The sequence below is a fragment of the Python bivittatus genome, unplaced genomic scaffold, assembly GCF_059951505.1.
Source record: "Python bivittatus isolate LINGU-HERP-01145 unplaced genomic scaffold, Pbiv_v1 ctg000610_np1212, whole genome shotgun sequence".
Taxonomy (NCBI): domain Eukaryota; kingdom Metazoa; phylum Chordata; class Lepidosauria; order Squamata; family Pythonidae; genus Python; species Python bivittatus.
In genome coordinates this window covers 45631182-45650858 of record NW_028277088.1, presented here as the reverse complement: position 1 = coordinate 45650858, position 19677 = coordinate 45631182, and the positions used below count along the sequence as shown (strand labels likewise).

Genomic DNA, 19677 nt, shown 5'->3' with positions numbered 1-19677 from the left:
CTGGCCTTTTCATTCTCTGTTATAAGTTGAGTTTGATTTGTTATCTTCTTTTTTGTATGGATTATTCTTGAGGTTATTACTTATGTGCTTAAGTGGTTGCTGAACTATATTCATTTACATTGGGACCGCAAGCCGTACTCTGTTATTTCTGTGCTATGAGCCACTTTGAATACAATCTCTTTTGTGGAAAAGAAGCATACACTACAAATGAAAACTTGAATAAGGTTTCAGTTGCAAGCATGAGTAATTCTTGTCAGTAGTGATTGCATGGAAATTGCTTACTTCCACAACTTCAGTCATTCATGAAAGAGACCAAATATGTATCTTTCAACGTTCTATGATAAAGTGGCTTAAAATTTACTGAGATGCCTTAATAAGTATACAGAGATGAGCTGGAGAAAGAAGCTGAGTTCACGAGTTACAATTGTTGGTCACAGTCACTGGACAGACTGATAGATCCCATACAATATATTAAGTTTTTCTAACATACTGATGCTCTAAATATGTGGAAGATAAGAAAAATCTGCCATGGGATTAAGATCACTCAAGTCATGAAATCTTCTACAGTATCCCATTTCCAAGGGGTGAGATATTTTAGGAATTCTAACCCTTACCCAACATTCACTTTCCCTGAAACACGTTCATTAGAAATTGACAGTATTTCTGTGATACAAGGTATATATATGTGGAGGCATAAGATGAGGAGTTTACAGTGTTTCATGTTGCTCATCGTATTTCTGGGGGGCTTCCATTGCCTTAAGATTCACCAAGTATACATATTATAATCATCCTCTTACTGCGATTTTTGGAGGTGGGAAAGGATGAAACATTTCTATCCACCAACAGTTAGCCTGCTGTCTTTGAAACAGGATCACATTTGTCAACAATCTTAAGAGGCATTGCCATTTTGTTAGTCCAACTGACAAGTATCAAGTTCAGATTTACAAGAATAAGGATCCCTGTATAATTAACTTGACCAGTCTCCTGAATCTAAAACTATGTTAATATAAGCCATGAAAAATACGGATTCACATCTTAATATTTGCTCATCTTGGTTTGTCCTCTGTCTCTTGCTCAATAGAACTCCAGCATTAAAACAACCACTAATAAATTACACCTGATCTCAAATTTCTCCAAAGACCAGAATGCTTATTAGAGGATTAGGCGTCTCCAAGCCTCAAGGGACGTGCCATGTTTTGTTAGATTGAATCATATATGTTGGACTACATTAGTGTATGTCTGAAGATATTATCTGATTTTTCCTTCTGTGGTAACAATTGAGTCTTTTGCCAAGAGGATTGTAAGAACATAATCCATTTCACAGGTTCTTCTGAGGATAAAAGATATTGGGGGTGGGGGCGGGGAACGGAGGGAAAATATACATAATTTTGGGCTTCTTATGGAAAGGAATATTAGAATTATTACTATTATTATTAAAATATATTTCTATATGCCTCCCATATAGTCAAATCTTTAATGATGCACAGTAAAATACAATAATATTGAATTTAGTTAAATAATTTATTACTGCCTTTTTAGTCTTAATGAAACATTTGTAGGATTTTCTTTTCTTTTTTAAAAAGCATTTGCTCTTTATATTTTACTGCATTTTTAAATGCTTATTTGTATTGCTTTAATACAGAGAAAGGAAAATATAAAAGAAAACAAGTACACACACGTACATTTTCTTTCACAAATGCCAGAATGATTTCAGCAGCTCTAAATATTTTGAAATTTTATTTGAAGGGAAAGGACATGTTTACTTTTCAGAAGCTAAATGCCTTGAACCAGTCCAGTTTGTTCGCTGCACTGTGAGATGACGGGGTAGGCAGTCCTCAGCCTATGGGCGGCACATACCTCAAACCCTTTTTGTGGCTTCCAGACTCAGTAAATTCAGCAGCAGACTAGAGGTGCTATTTCCTGCTGGGTTTGGGGTGGAATTTAAATAGTATATAACTATGTAACTTTCCTTTAGGCTTACCTTAAAACCTCATTTTAAAAATCTCATCCCTGCCTAGGTTCACGATGTCACAGCATCATCACTTTCCCTTTCTCACTGTAGCCCTCAACCCTGCCCCTGGTAATGTACATTCTTGTTGGTTGAAAAGTTGTTGAACTCATTAGGTGCTACTGACTTACTACTCGCAGTTGCAGCCAACATAATGAAGAGCGAGGAATACTTGGGGTTCAGCTTAACAACTTCTAAAAAATCACATGTTCTCTACCCCTTGCTGTAAGTAATATATACTGCCTAGTAATTACAGGTTGAAAATTGATAAGGAACTTAGAGGCAGTTTGTTCTAGAGTTACAGCTGAACGCATTCCAAGTTTTATTACAGAGGATTTAGAGGAGAATGAATGCATGAATGTGTGTTTATCTCTTGAAATATTGTAGAAACAAGAAGGGGATCACCCAGCAGGAAAAAGGGATAGATATGCTGTATATAGTAATTCTCCAAAACTTGCTGAAATAAGATTATAAGGGAGAAGGGGAGCGTGGGTGTGTGTGTGTCTCCACAGTGAGATGGAGGGCAGAGTGGAAGATGTTTAGATTATTATGTAATTTAATTTGTGAATGAGATGCTGGGAAAGAAGCCCTATTGCACTACTCTAATGTTAATTGAAGCCTTCTGTTAGGAAGGGCTTCTGCCACATTCAACAAAGGGTCTTGCAGTCATGTAAAATTTAAAAACTGTATTACGGCCTAGACCTTTGTGGATCACAATCCCTTTCATCCATGATTTCAGATGAATGGTACATGTATATAATCCTGTGATTATGACACACTTATAAGTTCTTGTAATACCATAAGACCCCCTGATTTGTATTCCAAAAGTGGTGGTCAGAAGCTCAGTGTCCATGGAGAGAAATGGAAAGCGTTAGTTAAGCTTGCCCATCTCCTTGTGGTCATGTATATCTTAGGGGTGCCTTTTTTGGGTGGGAAAAAGTAGGAAGGCCTCTACAGAGAACCAGTGTGTAGTATTTAGGAAGGGGACCAACAATTTTTCAGCCAGATGTCACAGTATATGATTTTGTGTGATATCACAGGTACCAAAAATAACAACATTTTTACAAAATATAAAGAAAATTATACTTTCTTGTATATCAATTTTAAACATTAAGTATTCTATCAGTGGCTTATAATTTTCTTGGTATTGTTGTTGGATCTGCTTTTAAACATAGTACGTATTAATTGATAATTAATGCAAGAGGCATAAGAAATATTTCTTATTTTGTTTCCTTTGGGGGGGTGGAATTAGTTTAAAATTGGCAAATTTTACTGTTGTACTGATTTATTTTAGGAAACATCCCCACTTTTCAAAAAATAAAATATTACAATTTAAATAAGGCAGATTGAATACTTACAGTCTAATCCTAAAAATGTCAATTGAGAAGTTAATCCCATTGAATTCAGCTAGAGTACTTTTATGTAAGTATGTACAGAACGACACTTAATTTCCATGTCTTTTGTTACAAATGTGAATTAAAGTAATGTGAAGGGTTTTCAAGAATAAAAATGCATAAATTCAGATCATTTAATGAAATTCTTATGTAATACTTTGTTTTAATAAAAATGGTAAAGCAAATAATTTGGAAGATTAAAAAAGATAGTAGAAGTTGCAATATCAAATCAAACCTTTATTACAGCCTTTGGGCCAGAAAGCACAACAATAAAATACGTAGACCTGTAATTATTATAAAACTTTAAAAAATGCAATAAAACTACATAAAATACATTATTATAGTAACTGTAGTACAAATAGCAGTGGCAGTCACCAAAATTTGTGCTAAACTTCAACCGTAGGTAGAACGGATACAACAAACGATAGCAGAAAATCAGGCAACCTGGAAAGATATGTTAGGGTCCTGGTCAGATAGAAGCAGTGACAGAGAGACATTGTGCTCTCTACTGGGGTAGTTCTTTAAAATGGGATAAATATATATCTTCCTTAATTCCCTGTCGAGAGAGCCACAAAGGAGCATGTGGTTTAGGGATTCCACACAGAGCCATCTCCACGTGGACATAAGCACTGCTGAAAAGGGATGTTTTTATACTGCCCCAGAACTGCAGAGGGGAGTGCATCCAACTGGCCAAGGTGAAAGCCCAATGAAATTTCAGAATTAGAATTGAAGAGAGAGAATATGATGGCCCATGCCCATTTGAGAAGAATCCATAAATTGTAGAGTTGGATGCTAGGCTTAAACTGATTTGAAAATCAATATCCCAGAGATGTTTAAGATGACTCCTGGCATTTTCAAGCCGTAATGGACAGAGGCTTTCCAAAGAAAGTCCTAAGGACTGGAGTTTGCTATTAGTTTTTGTCAGTCAGGTTGATTTACAACCATCTCTGAGAACCAGTGGAGCCAGACCCACAGGAGAAAACATCAATTTCAACTAGAAATTAAGGAGATAGAATCAGGCTCCTGCACCCACAGAAACTAAACCTGTTTCTAACCATAAAACAGCATTCTTGATGCATCTTGGAACTGCAAGGATTGCTCTAATAAATGTGGGCTGGACAGCTTCCAGAATATTAAACTTTGTAAAAATGTGAATTGGGACACCATAAAGAAACTGAGAGATGACCTTAGTAAGAAAAGCCTTGCAAGCTGCAGGGATAAAATGTGCCCCCTTTGTATAGAGGAATTTGAAGACAGCTGTGGAGCTACATTGGGCCCGATGAGAAATGTGCGCTGCAAGATAAGGAAGCCTGGAACTGTATGTACCAGTTTTATTGGCAAATTATTAATTTGCCATTTATGTCACCTACTGTTGTGTCGTGCAAACACTAGCAGTTTACCACACATTGTTCTTTTAGGCAAAAGGAAGCCAAAATATCACAATATAATTTTTGCACAGATGTTGAGTTATATTATTGGTGGTAGTTTTTAGAATAGATTTCTCCAAAATTGTAATATTGTCAAAACTGGTGCCTGCTGCAGTAGAGTTCATGAGCCCTCAAACATCCTAGGGCTGAGTGGATTATACTGAATATTATGTACAGGTTAAAATTGTCACAGTATATATTCTCAAATATATCTCAGTATATATCTCAAATATATACGTGATTTTTGCACACATGATTGTTAAATTATGTATTGCTAAAATACTATAACAATGTTTTGTAATTAAGTCATAGACAAGAAGAGTGCAAATCAGTTATGAGGTAGGGGTACTGGATGTATTCATCTGTAAGCAAAGATAATGTCTATAACTTAATAAAGCCCTCCATTGTTGGCAAGTTAAAGTTCTTGTCTAAATAATTTATTTTCATAGATTACATCCCAGAGAAGCTTTGAGATTGATTATGCTCGCAACTGCTTCCTCAAGGATGGGAAACCATTCCGCTACATCTCAGGCAGCATCCATTATTCCCGGATTCCCCGTTTCTACTGGAAGGACCGTCTCCTGAAGATGAAAATGGCAGGCCTTGATGCTGTTCAAACGTAGGTAGTGCTGAAAAGTCTCAGACCTCTGAAGATATGAGAGCAGTCATTGACTAATGTAGCACCATAAGATGATGATCAGAAGGGTCATATGAATTGTTGTAGGTTGGTTAACAATTATTTTCTTCCATAAAGAATATCCTAAGATACATTCTGTATTCTACATAATGCATTTCTTTAGTTTATTCAGGAACAAATGAACATGCTTCTGGTAAGCCAAAAGCAGTTAGAATAAGATAGGTATTTCAGAAACTGTGATGGAATGGAATTATGAAGGCCAGGCTCAGGGAGATAAGCATTTTCTTAGTTCACTGGAGGAGCGTGGGAAGTTCAGGAGGATGAGGCTGGCACCTCCCTGAGGAATTCACGGTGTTGTGGCTGGCTGGCTTGGGAGCCGGGGTTCAGTCTGGGGAGCTTCTTGCTAGAGGTTGTAGCTAATAAACACAACTGAACTGATTTTGCATTGTCTTTTGGAGTTTTTTGGGCTAAACCTGACAGAAACTGACAATAGATTCATACAGCGGGGCCTTCTGCTGAGGGTGAGAGGGGCAAATGATGTGACTTTCAGATGTCATGGTACAAGTAGCACTAATGTATAGTTGCATTATTTGCGCAATGATATCATGATTTATGTGTCATTTTGACACTGTGGCTTTTTATAGATGCTTATGAATAGTAGGTTGCTTTACAAAAAGAGTTAGGGCTACAGAGTGCTTTAAAAGAAGTTGAATGCTCCTCTAAGGCAATTGAGATTCTTCAACATCATTAAGAAAAATAAATCCAGCAGTGTAAATTTAGGCAACTTGTGTCCAGCTAATAATGTGGATAGATTTTACTTCTGCTACTCATAGGAGTAGTTGAAATAATTATGGAGGCCATTTGTGCTCAGTTTTTATTTTGGTTCAAGATTTCACCAGGCATTGCCTCCAACCACCCCCACCTTCCCCACCTTGAGACCTAAAAACTTGTTTTGCTAAAAATAAGAATCTCTCAGGATGCTGGTTTTTATGTCTGCTAGATTTTCTTGGGGACATCATATGTTTATTTATCTGTGATTTATCTCAGCCCAACAATATTTACATGTAGTCATCTAACACTGCAAATCTAGTTTCAGCCACATGTGAAAGTAATTGACAGTTTATTACCCTAATGCAGCCTTTCTCCGGGGGGGGGGTTCTGCGAGGGATTGTAATTGAAAAAAAAGTAAACATTTATTTAACTTCGTATGCCATGCAATGCAAGTGCTCACAATGGTGGGAATTTTTACACTCCACAATTCACCTGCTGGCCTACCACTATGCTGCTGTTGTAAATGTTGTAAAACATGGATTGTGTACTTTAGAAGTGAATTGTACAGGTAGTCCTCATTTAGCGACTGCCTCATTCACAGTTGAGATGATGATAAAAAAGTAACTTTATGATCTATCCTCACATTTATGATCTTTGCAGGTCTGTAAAGCAGAGGGAAGCTGAAGTAAGATCATAAGCACAGTCACGTTTTCATTTAGTGACCGCTTTGCTTAATGACAAAGTTGCTGGTTCCAATTGTCATCACTAAACAAGGACTACCTGTATTGTGAAGCTTTTTTTTTTTTTTTTTTTGTGATTTCTATGCAGGGGTTTCCTGAGACCTGAAAATTATTTCAGAAGTTCCTCCAGGGTTGAGAAAGGGTGCCACTCCATCATATTTCTAAGAAACAGCCACTAGAGGGAGATAGATGCATATGATCTATAATGATAATAACAATGAAAATGTTTTTAAGAAAAAGCCAGTAGGATTATTGCTACACTGTGCATGCAAAACAAATTAGACTCAGAGGTTCTTCTGGACTAATTTCATGAGACAGAATGAAAAAGTGTATAAGAGCTCAAAGTAATTAATGATACATAGGTTGATTCCTGGCTTAATAAGATTTTATCCATGGGGTCACAAATATAAGCATATGTCCATAAAACCTGAAATGAAACATGTCCTGAAATATTGGAAAATAGAATTGTATGAATATAATCCCACTGTCAATCATTTCTTATTGTGTAATGAAATCTTGCTGCTTTAATTATTTTTTTTCTTCCAGCTTTAGGTACATAAATCCTCTTGCAATGCTCTTTGAGTTATAAAGCAAAGTAGACGAGTTAGGGGAAGCCTGCATACTTCTCACCCCATTTAAAATTAGCTCTGCTATAGGTTACTTCGCTGGGAAGGCCTTAAAATGAAAGACTCAGCAATCTTTTGAGCTGCTGACCAACTGTCCCTTCCACAGGGATGCCTGGGAGGATTTTTTCCCCCCCTGGCCAAATATGGACCATTTTTGAACACATCTTCCTTTTGTTGGCTTTTCCTACCACGCCAGATATGACTGAGCTCTTGAAGAGTTTATCTTGCTAACAGGCAGACGACAGGTGAATGGATGGACAGAGTCCTGAACCCTTTAATATTATTTTTTGCTAACATTCCATGGAATTGAAAAGTATAAAAAAGAGGTAACCTCAGAGCTGCTTATTAAATCCTTTTTATTGTTAGTCAAAGCGTGTCTTATCACAGGCAATTCCACCAGCTTTTTTCAATGAATTAAGACAGAGGGGATGCTGGGGTTTTGTTTCCTTGGCCATCTTGCTTTGTTATAGGGTAGAATTCTGTGGATTATGCAGCCTGTTCTGACTCTGTTAAGCTGACTATTGTGTCGAGAAGTCCATCATTCCTATCTCTCTGGTACAATCTGTATAAGAATAGAACAGCCTACCTATGGAGGCTGTGGGTTCTCCATCTGTGAAGCTTTTAAGATTAGGCTGGACACCCACCTCTCATGGATTGGTTTTCCTGAATCATCATCATCATCATCATCATCATCATCATCATCATCATCATCATCTCATTATGGCATAAACTGGCAGTGGTAGTCCCAGTGGTTATCAGCACACTGGGTGCCATACCAAAAAACTTTGGGTGGCACTTAGAAAATCTGTGCATTGACAAAATTTCCATGTGTCAATTACAAAAGGCCACACTGCTTGGATCTACACATATACTATGCTGATATATTACAACATCCTGGGTTCTTGGAAAGAACTCGATGTGAATGAAGGCCAACACCAGCTAAAGAACTGGCAACTGTGATTTTACGTCGTTAGGTATACAATAATAATAATTTGTTAAATATATATTCTGCTTGATTGACATTAAAGAGGGTTGGACCAAATGATCCTTGTTGTTCCTTCCAACTCTGCAATTCTGTGATTATATGGTTTTGATCTGATATTTGCCTCAGTAGCTGTAACGGTGTGTGGGAAAAGCCTTGGGAGGCAGGGTGAAGAGATGCTGCCTAGGGAATGGTCAGATAAGAGAGGGCATAGCCCGCAGCTGCATAGTGGGTGGAGCAACAGGCTCAGAAGGGACCTTCCCTAGCTTTTCAGGCTGTAAAGGAGACAGCGGGAGATTTGTACTTTCAGACTTGAAAGATTCTGTTAATGTAGCCTTACAATAAAGTAGAATTAGCTCATCTGGTTGTGTTTCCTGACTTGTCTACCTGGGAAGGCTCTACTGAATGTTAATGAAGATATATTGTGTACAGTTCTTTACATACAGTAGATGATAACCCTCACATAATCTATAGTTAATAAGGAGCAACAGCATTCCATATGTATGAGAGATAGTGTGGTGCAGTAGTTAATGTGCTAGACTAGGAGCAGGAAGGCCTGGGTTCTAGTTCTCCATTAGACAGGGAAGCCAGTTGGGTGACTTTGGGCCAGTCAGTCTCAGGTCAAATCAGCCTCAGGCTCTGTGATGAACCAGTTGAAGAACAAAACCTCTTGTTGCATCATGCATTGATAGTTTTGCTTATGTGAACTAAGTGACCGCAGAGCAAAACACATGGACCCTGAAACCAAGGAAAACATTGTTCTGTATGTGAAGGAAGTTGTCTGAAAAAAGCTTAGTATATTTTCAGAATTATTGTGTGATAGTCCTTTCCATGTGTGTTCACACACACACACAAAATATAGGCACTAGTTGCAATAATTTTAAATGCAATGCTATTGCTGCTAGACTAGTGAGTTTTTTGTAAATTCCACTTAAAAAGATGATAGTGATATATGTAGTATTTGCAGGTATGTTCCATGGAACTTTCATGAACCTGAGCCAGGAGTTTACAACTTCACTGATGACAGAGATCTGGAATATTTCCTGAAACTTGCTGATGAGATTGGCTTGTTGGTCATATTGAGAGCGGGGCCTTATATATGTGCAGAATGGGACATGGTAAATATTTTCTTGTTTATTCAAGTTGACTTGCTCTTACAAGGTGAAGACTGAATAATCAAGTCACAAAAAATTCCTATGGGATGTAAGAAAGTTTCACAATCAATGTTAGGAAAATACCCTCATTAGGCTAAATCAGTGGTCACAAAATATGTGATTTTCAGTTGTGTCTAATTAAGGTATTGATCCTTAATAAGAAATTTGGAATACAATTATATGCAGTTTATGAATTAGGCTTTACCTATAGTCTTCTCCTCCATGGAATCAGAGCCACCTAGTATTACTGGGTGGTCGGGTAGAGGATTCTCTCATAATCATAAACTATAATGATATCTACCTTACTTTTCTTGTTTTAAGGAATAAATGGCAATAATTATAAATTATTGTAAATTCTACAGTTATAGTAGAGATTATTTTAAGACATGGACTAAAACTACTCCCTACGATCTGCATCTTTTTTTATTTCCACAAGAACCACATAAAGTTAACCCAAACCATTTTATGCTCAACATAATTTTCATATGATTTTGTATGCTTGGAGAGAGAGACCCAAGAAACTCTGTTTTTATATAGGATTGTTTTCAGTTAATCCAAGTAAAAAATGTTTCCCAAGCCTGTTATTGTATTCATGTCCTGCTGTAGACTTCTCAGAGTCACCTGCTTGGCCAGTGTGGGAACTGAATGCTGGATTACACAGAAACATTTAATCTGATCCACCATGGTTCTTTATATGTACAGTTGCTTAGAACAATTCAGTTTCAAATAGCATGAGCAATATTATCACCAGTAATTTTGGTCAGACCCTAAGACATCATCCTTGTCATAGATAGGCAGTTCTGTCATTGATATTGCCAGAATCCCAAAACCTAGGAGTTCTGCCTTCTTTAAGACATGGATATGGAACCATTCAATATCCTTAGCATTCTGCATATGCTTTAATCAATTCTGCCAAAATTAAAGGAAACTTTGTATAATAACATTATTCTGCTAAATATCAGAGGACAATGCCTTATGCAGTCTTAGAATTGTTCTCTTGGCTAATGATTGTAAAGGCCTCCTTCCACTCCTCCTGACTTGCTAGAGTGGGTATTCCCAGGAAGAATATATACATGTTTATCATTCTTACTTTATAGGGTGGTCTACCTGCCTGGTTATTAGAAAAAGAATCTATTGTCCTTAGATCTTCTGATTCAGGTAAGAAGATAAAACTACTCAACAAAAATTGTATTATGGTATCTGTACTTGTAATGTTTGGAAATAGGATGAAAATAAAATCAGGCCAATAAATGTGTGCTTGCGATCCCACAAGTATGAGAGCATTCAGATAAATAGTGCTTTTTATATTTGGAAATCTGCATAACAGGGAAAATAGAAGATGGCTTAGCAGTGTAGACTAGCTTTTAAAATATTGTGGAATATTTTAAAATATGCATATGTAGTATAATGGCTAAGAGTATCAGACTAGGGCTGAGAAGACCCAGATTCAAATCCTTTTTCAGCCATGGACCTCACTTGCTAGATATGGCTGTGGATTGTTATGAAGGTAAAATGTATGAGAAATGGCAAAATGTAAATGTAATGCCCACGCTTTAAGAATAAAGATCAAGAAAAAAAAGGCTTTTCAGAATGAAGGAAAAATATAGGGTGGAAAATCTCATGCATCTCTATTTAATTATGCATGACAGAGGCAAGCAGTTGTGTTGCCTAATTCTTAGACAAAATGGTGACAATATAACAAGGCTATGAGTAATTCTAGCCAACTAGCTAAATGGGCAAAGGAATGGAAGATGCAGTATAGCATCTGGAACCTTCTGTTGGGACTTAGGAATTTGTATTTTGCATGCTATTGGGATGAAACTGGATGGGGCTGTTTGGAAAAGAATGTTCTATAGCTTTTGGGTGCAGCACAATTTATAACAAACAATATAAATAATGCTTTTCTGTAATTATTTTTAAATGAAAAATAATACTCATACTGCCATTGCAGACCTGGTTCATCAGAGGAGGTCCTTCTGTATGTGCCAAAGACCATAGAATGTCATCTTGGGTTGCCTACAGTTGGACCTTCTCTGGAATACTCTTCCCCCTGAAATTCCTAGAACACTTTCCATGTCATCTTTTAGGCACCTCTGGAAGACCTTTATACCCTGCCCTTCATTGTATGAAAGTTGAATGAATGGTTTTGCTTTTTTTTTTTCTCCTCCACTCTTTTAATGAATATGTTATTTTGAATTATGAATGTATTACTTTTATTACAGTATTTTATAATGTAAATTGCTTTGAGATGTATGACTATGGACAGCTATATTGGAATATATTATATAAATAAATGTTTTAACTCTCTGTTATATTTTTGCAGACTACTTAGCAGCTGTGGGAAGATGGATGAGGGTCTTACTACCAAAGATGAAATTTTACCTTTATCAGAATTGGGGCCCAATTATTATGGTGCAGGTAGAATTATGTAGAGTAATAATAAGTTCTACAACTTTCAAGCTCAATTTTTTTTTAAAGATCCTGAATGAGATTAATGTGTTTATTTGGAACTGTAATTCCTAAAGCAGTCTTTTAAAGTTTTTGGATTTCAACCCCTATAAACTGCAGTCAAGTTGGACAGACCCATCTGATAGGCACCAAGTTAGTAAATGCTGCACTAAACATTTTATCATTTTAACGCAATTGATGTCATACTCACTTTGGGATATAATCTTAATGCTGAGGTGGTTATTTAGAAACCATGTAGACTTATGAAATGAGTCTCTTGTTTGAGCAGCTAGTGCTGCCAGGTGGCATATCTGCAAATTCATACCAATTCAATTCATTTTTTATTTTCTAGATTTTATTCAGTAATTAACTCAGCGTGGTTTCTAAATTATTAGGGCTCATTCCAGCGAAATGGAGTGTTTAAATTTCTGCACATCTAATCCACAATCTCTTTCATGTCTAAAAAACACATTCATCTTTCTTTCTCAAAATGAGAGCTTATAAATGAGGCTGAGGTTTGAAAAATTCATACTGTCTGAAAAATGGAACTGATAATCTCTGCAGCCTAAAATGCAGCACTTCTGAGGAAGATGTCCTCAGATTTACATCTGAAAGACAAAACCTGGAGCGTGGCATTGACCTCATAACAAGCCAGCTTCCCAGCACAGCTTTTGGAATAGATTGGGATCTGTGTTACATCCTCACCTACTTCAGTTGAACTTGGGTATACTTACCACGTAATAAGTATCATTAAGGATAAATTGGACATACTTTTGAGTAGATGTGCTCGTTAGAACTCAAAGAAAGGGGAAGTAGAAACGTGAAGATATTAAGTAAAAATGAAGATTATGAAGAATATGCAATTCAATGTAAATTATATAAATAAAAAAGACTTTTCTATGAAACAGCTACTTTTTCACTATTTCATTGGCCACTTATCTGATTGTGTTTAATCATTTGGTGGTTGTCCAATAACAACATAAAAACTTGAGCCTAATCTTCTGAGATTTGGCAGGATTTATCCCTTCAGAAGAGGCAACTGTGCCTGAAAATCACTTCTAAATCAGTTAGAAATTAGAATAATATTGGCAGTGCTATTTAAAGGACAAATTTAATGTTTTGTCTTCAGTTTAGCATGTGTCACCCCTCTTAAGCTAAAATTCTTACAGCAGGCTAAAAACGGATTAAATAAATATAATCTGGCACCCTATTCTCCCCAAATAATTGCCGTTTCATGCTTTCCACTTATAATTAATGGAGAATTGAGGGTGGGTGGGTTTTGGAGTTAATGTTAAGATTTGACCCTAAATGTCAGATCTGAGCTCTGAATTGTCAAGTCTCTTCCTCAACTGAGAACTTTTTCCCAGTCTTTTCCCTTAAGGTAGTGTAGTTAAAACAGCCTCATTTTGAGTGTTAGCAGGGATGTGCAGAGGAAACTTATTTCATTTAAACTTCAAGGTTGCCCACATAATTTCTATGACTCCTTATTACTATCTAGTAGGCATCCAAGTTAGTACTGTAGAGCCAAATTCCAGGTAGCAGCATATAAAGCCTGATGGGGTGGGCTTTTTGTAATATTCTTATAAAATTTGCTAATATGTTTATATGTGGTTTTGGTATGGTTATGAGTTATATGTTAGTACTATCTGGGATTTTTTTTGTCCTATATTTAATGTTGCTGTTTTTTGACCAGGGTTGTTTTTTTTTTCATTTCACTTGAAGTTTCATGTTGCTTTATACTTTTTCCTACTGAACTTCGTGTATGTGTGGGTGTTTTTTTGTTAGGTTGAAAATGAATATGGAAGTTACTTTGCGTGTGATTTTCATTACCTTCGTTATCTTAAGAACCTTTTTCGCCAGTACCTTGGGAATGAAGTAGTCCTGTTTACAACAGATGGTGCAACCAAGGTTTTTTTGCGCTGCGGAGCTCTTCAAGGCCTTTATTCAACGGTGGATTTTGGACCAGGTGAGTGGCATTTGAGATTGCATTTTATCTTGAAAATAAGCAGTTTAGATAGTCAGTTAGTAGACACATGAAGCTGCCTTAAACTGATTCAGGCTTTTGTTCAGCCTGGCTCTGCATTATCTGCTAGGTTGACTGGTGGCTACTTGCTACATTGTTAGATGTTTCCCAGCTAAGAATCTGGAAGTTAAATTTGCAGCCTTTTGTGTGCCAATTGTGTGCTTTGTACTGAGTTCTCTAGCTTTTCCTAGCATAAAGTTTTTAAAGTATAAACCCCTCCTTTTACTAACCTAGGGCTTGTAAGGAATAAACTACAGGTAGTCCTCGACTTATGACCATTCATTTAGCAACCATTCAAAGTTACGACAGTGCTGAAAGAAGTGACTTATGACTGGTCCTTGCACTTATGACCATTGCAGTGTCCCCATGGTCACATATCCAAAATTTGGGTGCTTGGCAACCAGCATGTATTTACAATGGTTGCAGCATCCTGGGGTCATGTGATCGCCATCTGCAACCTTCCCAGCCGGCTTCTGACAAGCAAAATCAATGGGGAAACCATGTGATTCACTTAACAACCACAGTGATTCACTTAACAGCTGCTGCAAAAATGTCATAAAATCTGGTGCGGTCATGTGATACCTCGCCGTTTAAAAATGAATTTTCCAGGCCCTATTGTGGTTGTAAGTTGAGGACTACCTATAACTCTTTACAAAAAAACTAACTTCCCATCTCCTGAAATCAGATGGTGTTAAGGTTTGGTAACTTTTCTAGAAGGATATTGATCCCAAGGAAATAGGGTCTTCAGGACTATAAGCAAAGCTACCTGTGTATTATATCCATGTCCTTTCCTGCTTATTAAGGCCTCCTGGAGGATGATACATGGTTGGAACCAAGCAATGGTGAATGCAACCTTGAAGGAAGGGGTGGTTCTGCCAGCTCTTAAAGAACTGGTGGTCTGTCCTCTCCTCAAGGAACCATCAGTGGATCCAGTGGTGTTGGACAATTTTTGTCCCATCTCCAACCTTCCATTTCCAGGTTGAGAAGGTAGTAACTTTGCAGCTTCAGAGGGTCCTAGAAGAAACAGATTATCAAGACCCTTGTCATCAGGTTTCAGACCTGGATATAGTCACAGTCTAGAGCTGGCCCTGGAGGAAGGAGGAGAACCACCGCAACACCAATTTTGCAGTCAGTGTTGGTACGAAGGGAGAGTTCTAGCCAGAGTGTTTGATGAACCCATCTGTACTGGTTGGTGGGTTGGTCTTGGTTAAATTATATATTCTTTTGTGTTGTTTTTTACCTTGTTGTTTTTGTTTCTGGTTTTAATCCAGAACAAGGTGGATCTCAATGTGCAAGGTGGACAGATCTCAGTTTGCAAAGTGGACAGCTATATAAATTGACCAAATAAATATATAAATAAGCAAGCAAGCAAGCCACTAGTTACTTATCAACCTGTTCAGTGGAAAGAACTCAACCCATAGTATTTCTTAATATTTTTAGTATATCATGAATTTTTGAATGCATGATTCAGTTGCATTAGAAAGGAGTTTTCTCACTGTTTCTTTTCCTCCTCAAAGGGCAATTGGTCTTTTATTTTTTCGATTAGAAAACGTCTACCAAAGAGGAAAAGATGGAATTAATCCATAAAGCCTTTTTACTGGTAGCATTAAGAGCTATCTTTTAAAAGCGGGACACCCACATATATATTTCCAGAATGAAACATTTGGGGTGGGGGGAAAGCAATCAAATATGAAGTTTTTTTTAAAATAAAACCCTGTATTAAATGTAGAACAATATTACATATCTCAGTTTCAACACAAGTGATATTTTAGGTGACTTGTCTATTACTTGAACTAGCTTCTGTTGAATTAGCTGACACATAAGATTCATGCCTCAGTACAAAGTATCATGCATTTTCCTTACAATTATACTTTTCTGCAGTTTATGCTAAATTTCCATTCAACAAAAACTTCTGAATTCAAAAATGTTCTTAAAGGAGCATTCTTTTGAAGATACAGTGAAAAGTAAAAAGTAATACTTTAAAAATCTTTTACTCTCCCTGCCCCGCGCATGCCCACATACACTTTTGAACTAATTAACTTTGCCCTTTTGATCGCCTCTAAAAGGAAATGCAACACAAAAGTATATTGGGGAATATTTTGCTGGTGTAGCATGCAGAGTTAAATAAACATAAGATTTCACTTTTTTCTTCTTGCTTCAGTAATATCTTGATAGAGCCATTTTTTTCAGAAGGTACCCTACTATTGAGCCAGTCTGAACCAGGCTAGAAACCGGGAGACTGTGACGTCTAGTCCTGCCTTAGGTACAAAGCCAGGGGGGTGACCTTGGGCTAGTCACTCTCCCTCAGCCCTAGAAAGGAGGCAAGGGCAAACCACTTCAGAAATCTTGCCAGGAAAACTTGTTCAGGCAGTTGCCAGGAGTCAATACTGACTTGATGGTACGCACACACACACTACTATTACTTGACTGATCATTTTTTACTCTCTGCAGTGCTTTTAATATAATTGAAATGTTTTCTGAGTTCACAAATAACATACATGCATGTAGTAAATTAACTTATCCTTCTCCCTTTTGTTAAGGCTAATATCTTTGTGTACCACAAGAATACTCTTTAAATGGAGGCCTGTAGTTAGTGGAGTCACAGCAAGAATCAGATCTGACTCTTTGTTTCATTAATTTGCAGGTACCAATGTCACTGCAGCATTTTCAGCTCAGAGACTAACTGAGCCTCAAGGCCCCTTGGTATGATTTTTTCCCCATACATTCATACTTTACTGCTAATATAAGTACAAATTTGCAAAGATGGTAGTAATGAATTAATACTGAATATCCCAATTTGGGTTGGAACTTTGGGGTGGTTTGTTTATAAAAGATGGAGTGTCATTTAGTTTAGGAGCATTATGCTAGTCCTTGCAGTTTTAATCATCTCATAAGAGCTGGATATGTTGCACACAAAGTATATCAAGCAGCAGGGATACTAAAGGGTGGAAGATGAGTATACATGGATAGGAAAAAGCATGGCCAGTGGAAAGAACGGTCATAGGTTTTTAAAAGTTTTTCTTAAAATTGCTGCTACTTACAAAAATATATGCCTCTTACTATTATACAGGTAGTCCTCATTTAGCAACTGCAGTTGGGACCGGAAGCTTGGTCATTAAGCAAAGCCATCGCTAAGTGAAAATCATATGACCATGACTGTGGTTATGATTTTACTTCAGTTTTCCTTTGCTTTACAGCGTCAGAAGGATACAATCCCAAACAGCTGAGTGAGCCCAAACTGCAGGGAAGAACAAGTTTTCAGAACTTGACTCAAAAGGAAGCTAGATAAAAGGGCAAATCTTATAGCCCTTTTCCCCCACTCCCTGGCCCTAGGATAATTAGCAAGAAGGGAATGAATGTTTGTATTTACATTCATTGGAGAGGAAGGGTTTGCAACAGAGCAAGCAGACACACAATGGGAAATACATACAGAAAGGAATGAGGTAGTACCGGCTGTTTGCCTAGCACACTCATGGCTGTGAGCCCTAAGCCGCTTAAGAGGCAAAAGAAAGCCTTTAAGTGTGAAACTGATTAGGGTCTTGTCAGTTACAGGCAGCAGCTGCCAGGATTCTAATCAACTAATAAAGGTCACAGAGCTGAACTTGTTAACTTGTCCTTAGCACCTTTTGGAGAAGCCCTGCACTGGGAGAAAAGCGGCTCAGGAAGAGATAGCTTGTTTAGGCAATCTCTCTGTTCTGTGAGGAGGGTGGAAGAAAAAAAAAAAGGTCAGGCACAGGACAATGCCTACTGACTGACTGTAATGGTGAACACATGACTGAGAGAGAGACTCTATAAAGGTTGTAAATGCAGGCATTGGTCACAAAGTTACTTTTTCATCACCATCCTAACTGTGAATGATCGCTATCTGAGGCAGTCACTAAATGAGGACTACCTGTTGTAACTAACTTTCTGTAAAAGCTTTTGAGTTCCTTTGTTCTTGAATGTAGCAGGGAGTTCAAACTTTTAGAAGAAAGTTGGTTCCTTAATTTCAAACCAGAGCACTGCTTAATGTCCATAAAAGGAACAATTAATACGAGTGTCTTCTAGGACAGGCTGTAAAGTCCAGTATACTGTACCACAGAAATAGGTCCTATTGTCTCTAGAGACTAATAGGGACTTCCTGATCTAATCAGAAGTCTGAGAAATATTTAAAATAAAGATATTCCATAGTATTTCCCTTTACTGTTAAAGATGGAGCCTAAGAGGCTAAATGGCTTTGCTAGTTTTTGTGGGTTTTGTTTTAGTGTTTTGAGAGGTTTGTTGGCATATTTTGTGTGAGCTATATTGTGAAAAGTAGAGATAAAGAAAGTGAAAGTGGGTAGAAAATTTTAAAGTTATTACTACAAAAGAAGCTGCCATCAAACTCAGCATTAAAGAAAAAGAGGGAGAAGCATTCTTCAGTGAGATCTGTTTGACTGGGTTCTGGATAACAGATCAGTCTTAACCCTGGGGTAGGGGAAGTGAAATGACTACTGTATACTGGGAAACCCTGGCAGTTACAAGAAAGGTAGTCCACGATCTATGACTGTTCGGTCAGCGGCTGTTCCAAGTTACAACGGCACAGAACAAATGATGGTTACCTCCAGTCCTCAGAGCTCCAGCCATCCCAGCACCCATGCAGTCACATGATTGTGATCTGTCTGCATGACAACCCATTTGCACTTATGACCGGTTGCCAACCACCCCATGATCACCTGATCACCATTTGAAACCTTCCCTGCCAGCTTCCCCAGAAAGTCAATGGGGAAACCGGCAAGGAAGGTAGCAAGTGGTGGGATAAGTCTTCCCCAACCATGCACCTTCCCAACCCCTCTGCCTGGACACATAGGTCATCTAGTTTCTTCATCTTCTGGTTTCATTGTCTATGGGGAGAATGCTACTTAACTATTTCTCTCTCTTCCTTCCTCATTTATTTAGCCATTGCATCCTTGTTTTATCAGAACATTTAGTGTTTGACTACTGCTTAGTATTTTTTTCAAAAAATCTGGATTTATACTTTCAGACACTTCCACACAGCCACTGTTTTTGCTTTCCTGACCTACACAGTCATACTTACATGGTTCCTCAAGTATGTTCACTGTGCTGCCCAATGAACTCCCAGATAGACTAGTGCTTCTTCTAGCTGGCCAGTGAGAGAGCACAAAAAGTGATGCTCCAGCCAATCCTTTGTTCTCCATCTTGTCCAATTCCTTTCCTCATGGTACTTGAGGGGAGAAGAAAAAGTCTGCTGTGTGGAAGAACGGGAATTGTTCTTCAGAAAGGACTAGAAAGGACAAGAGAATAATGGGAAGACTCAACGATGATGACTTCAGGAAGGGAGGGGGAATGCTGAGGAGCAAGGACAGGGCATGAATTCCACCAGTGGGAAATCACCTACTTTGCAGCTCCAGAGGAAAAGTTGCAAAAAATCATCACATTTCCTCTGAATCAGGAGTTCATCTTCTCACCTTGCAAAGACCTTCGCAAG

General features: G+C 37.7%; 1 protein-coding gene across 1 annotated transcript in view; it reads left to right on the top strand.

Annotated features, from left to right (window-relative positions):
* Positions 1-19677, top strand: part of GLB1 (galactosidase beta 1) — a 49155-nt gene that overhangs the window by 7246 nt on the left and 22232 nt on the right. Inside the window, exons 2-7 of the mRNA XM_007426280.3 lie at positions 5279-5448; positions 9553-9703; positions 10837-10897; positions 12063-12157; positions 13973-14153; positions 16855-16913. Of these exons, the coding sequence (XP_007426342.1) occupies positions 5279-5448; positions 9553-9703; positions 10837-10897; positions 12063-12157; positions 13973-14153; positions 16855-16913 (717 nt within the window). The remainder of the gene's footprint in view (positions 1-5278; positions 5449-9552; positions 9704-10836; positions 10898-12062; positions 12158-13972; positions 14154-16854; positions 16914-19677) is intronic.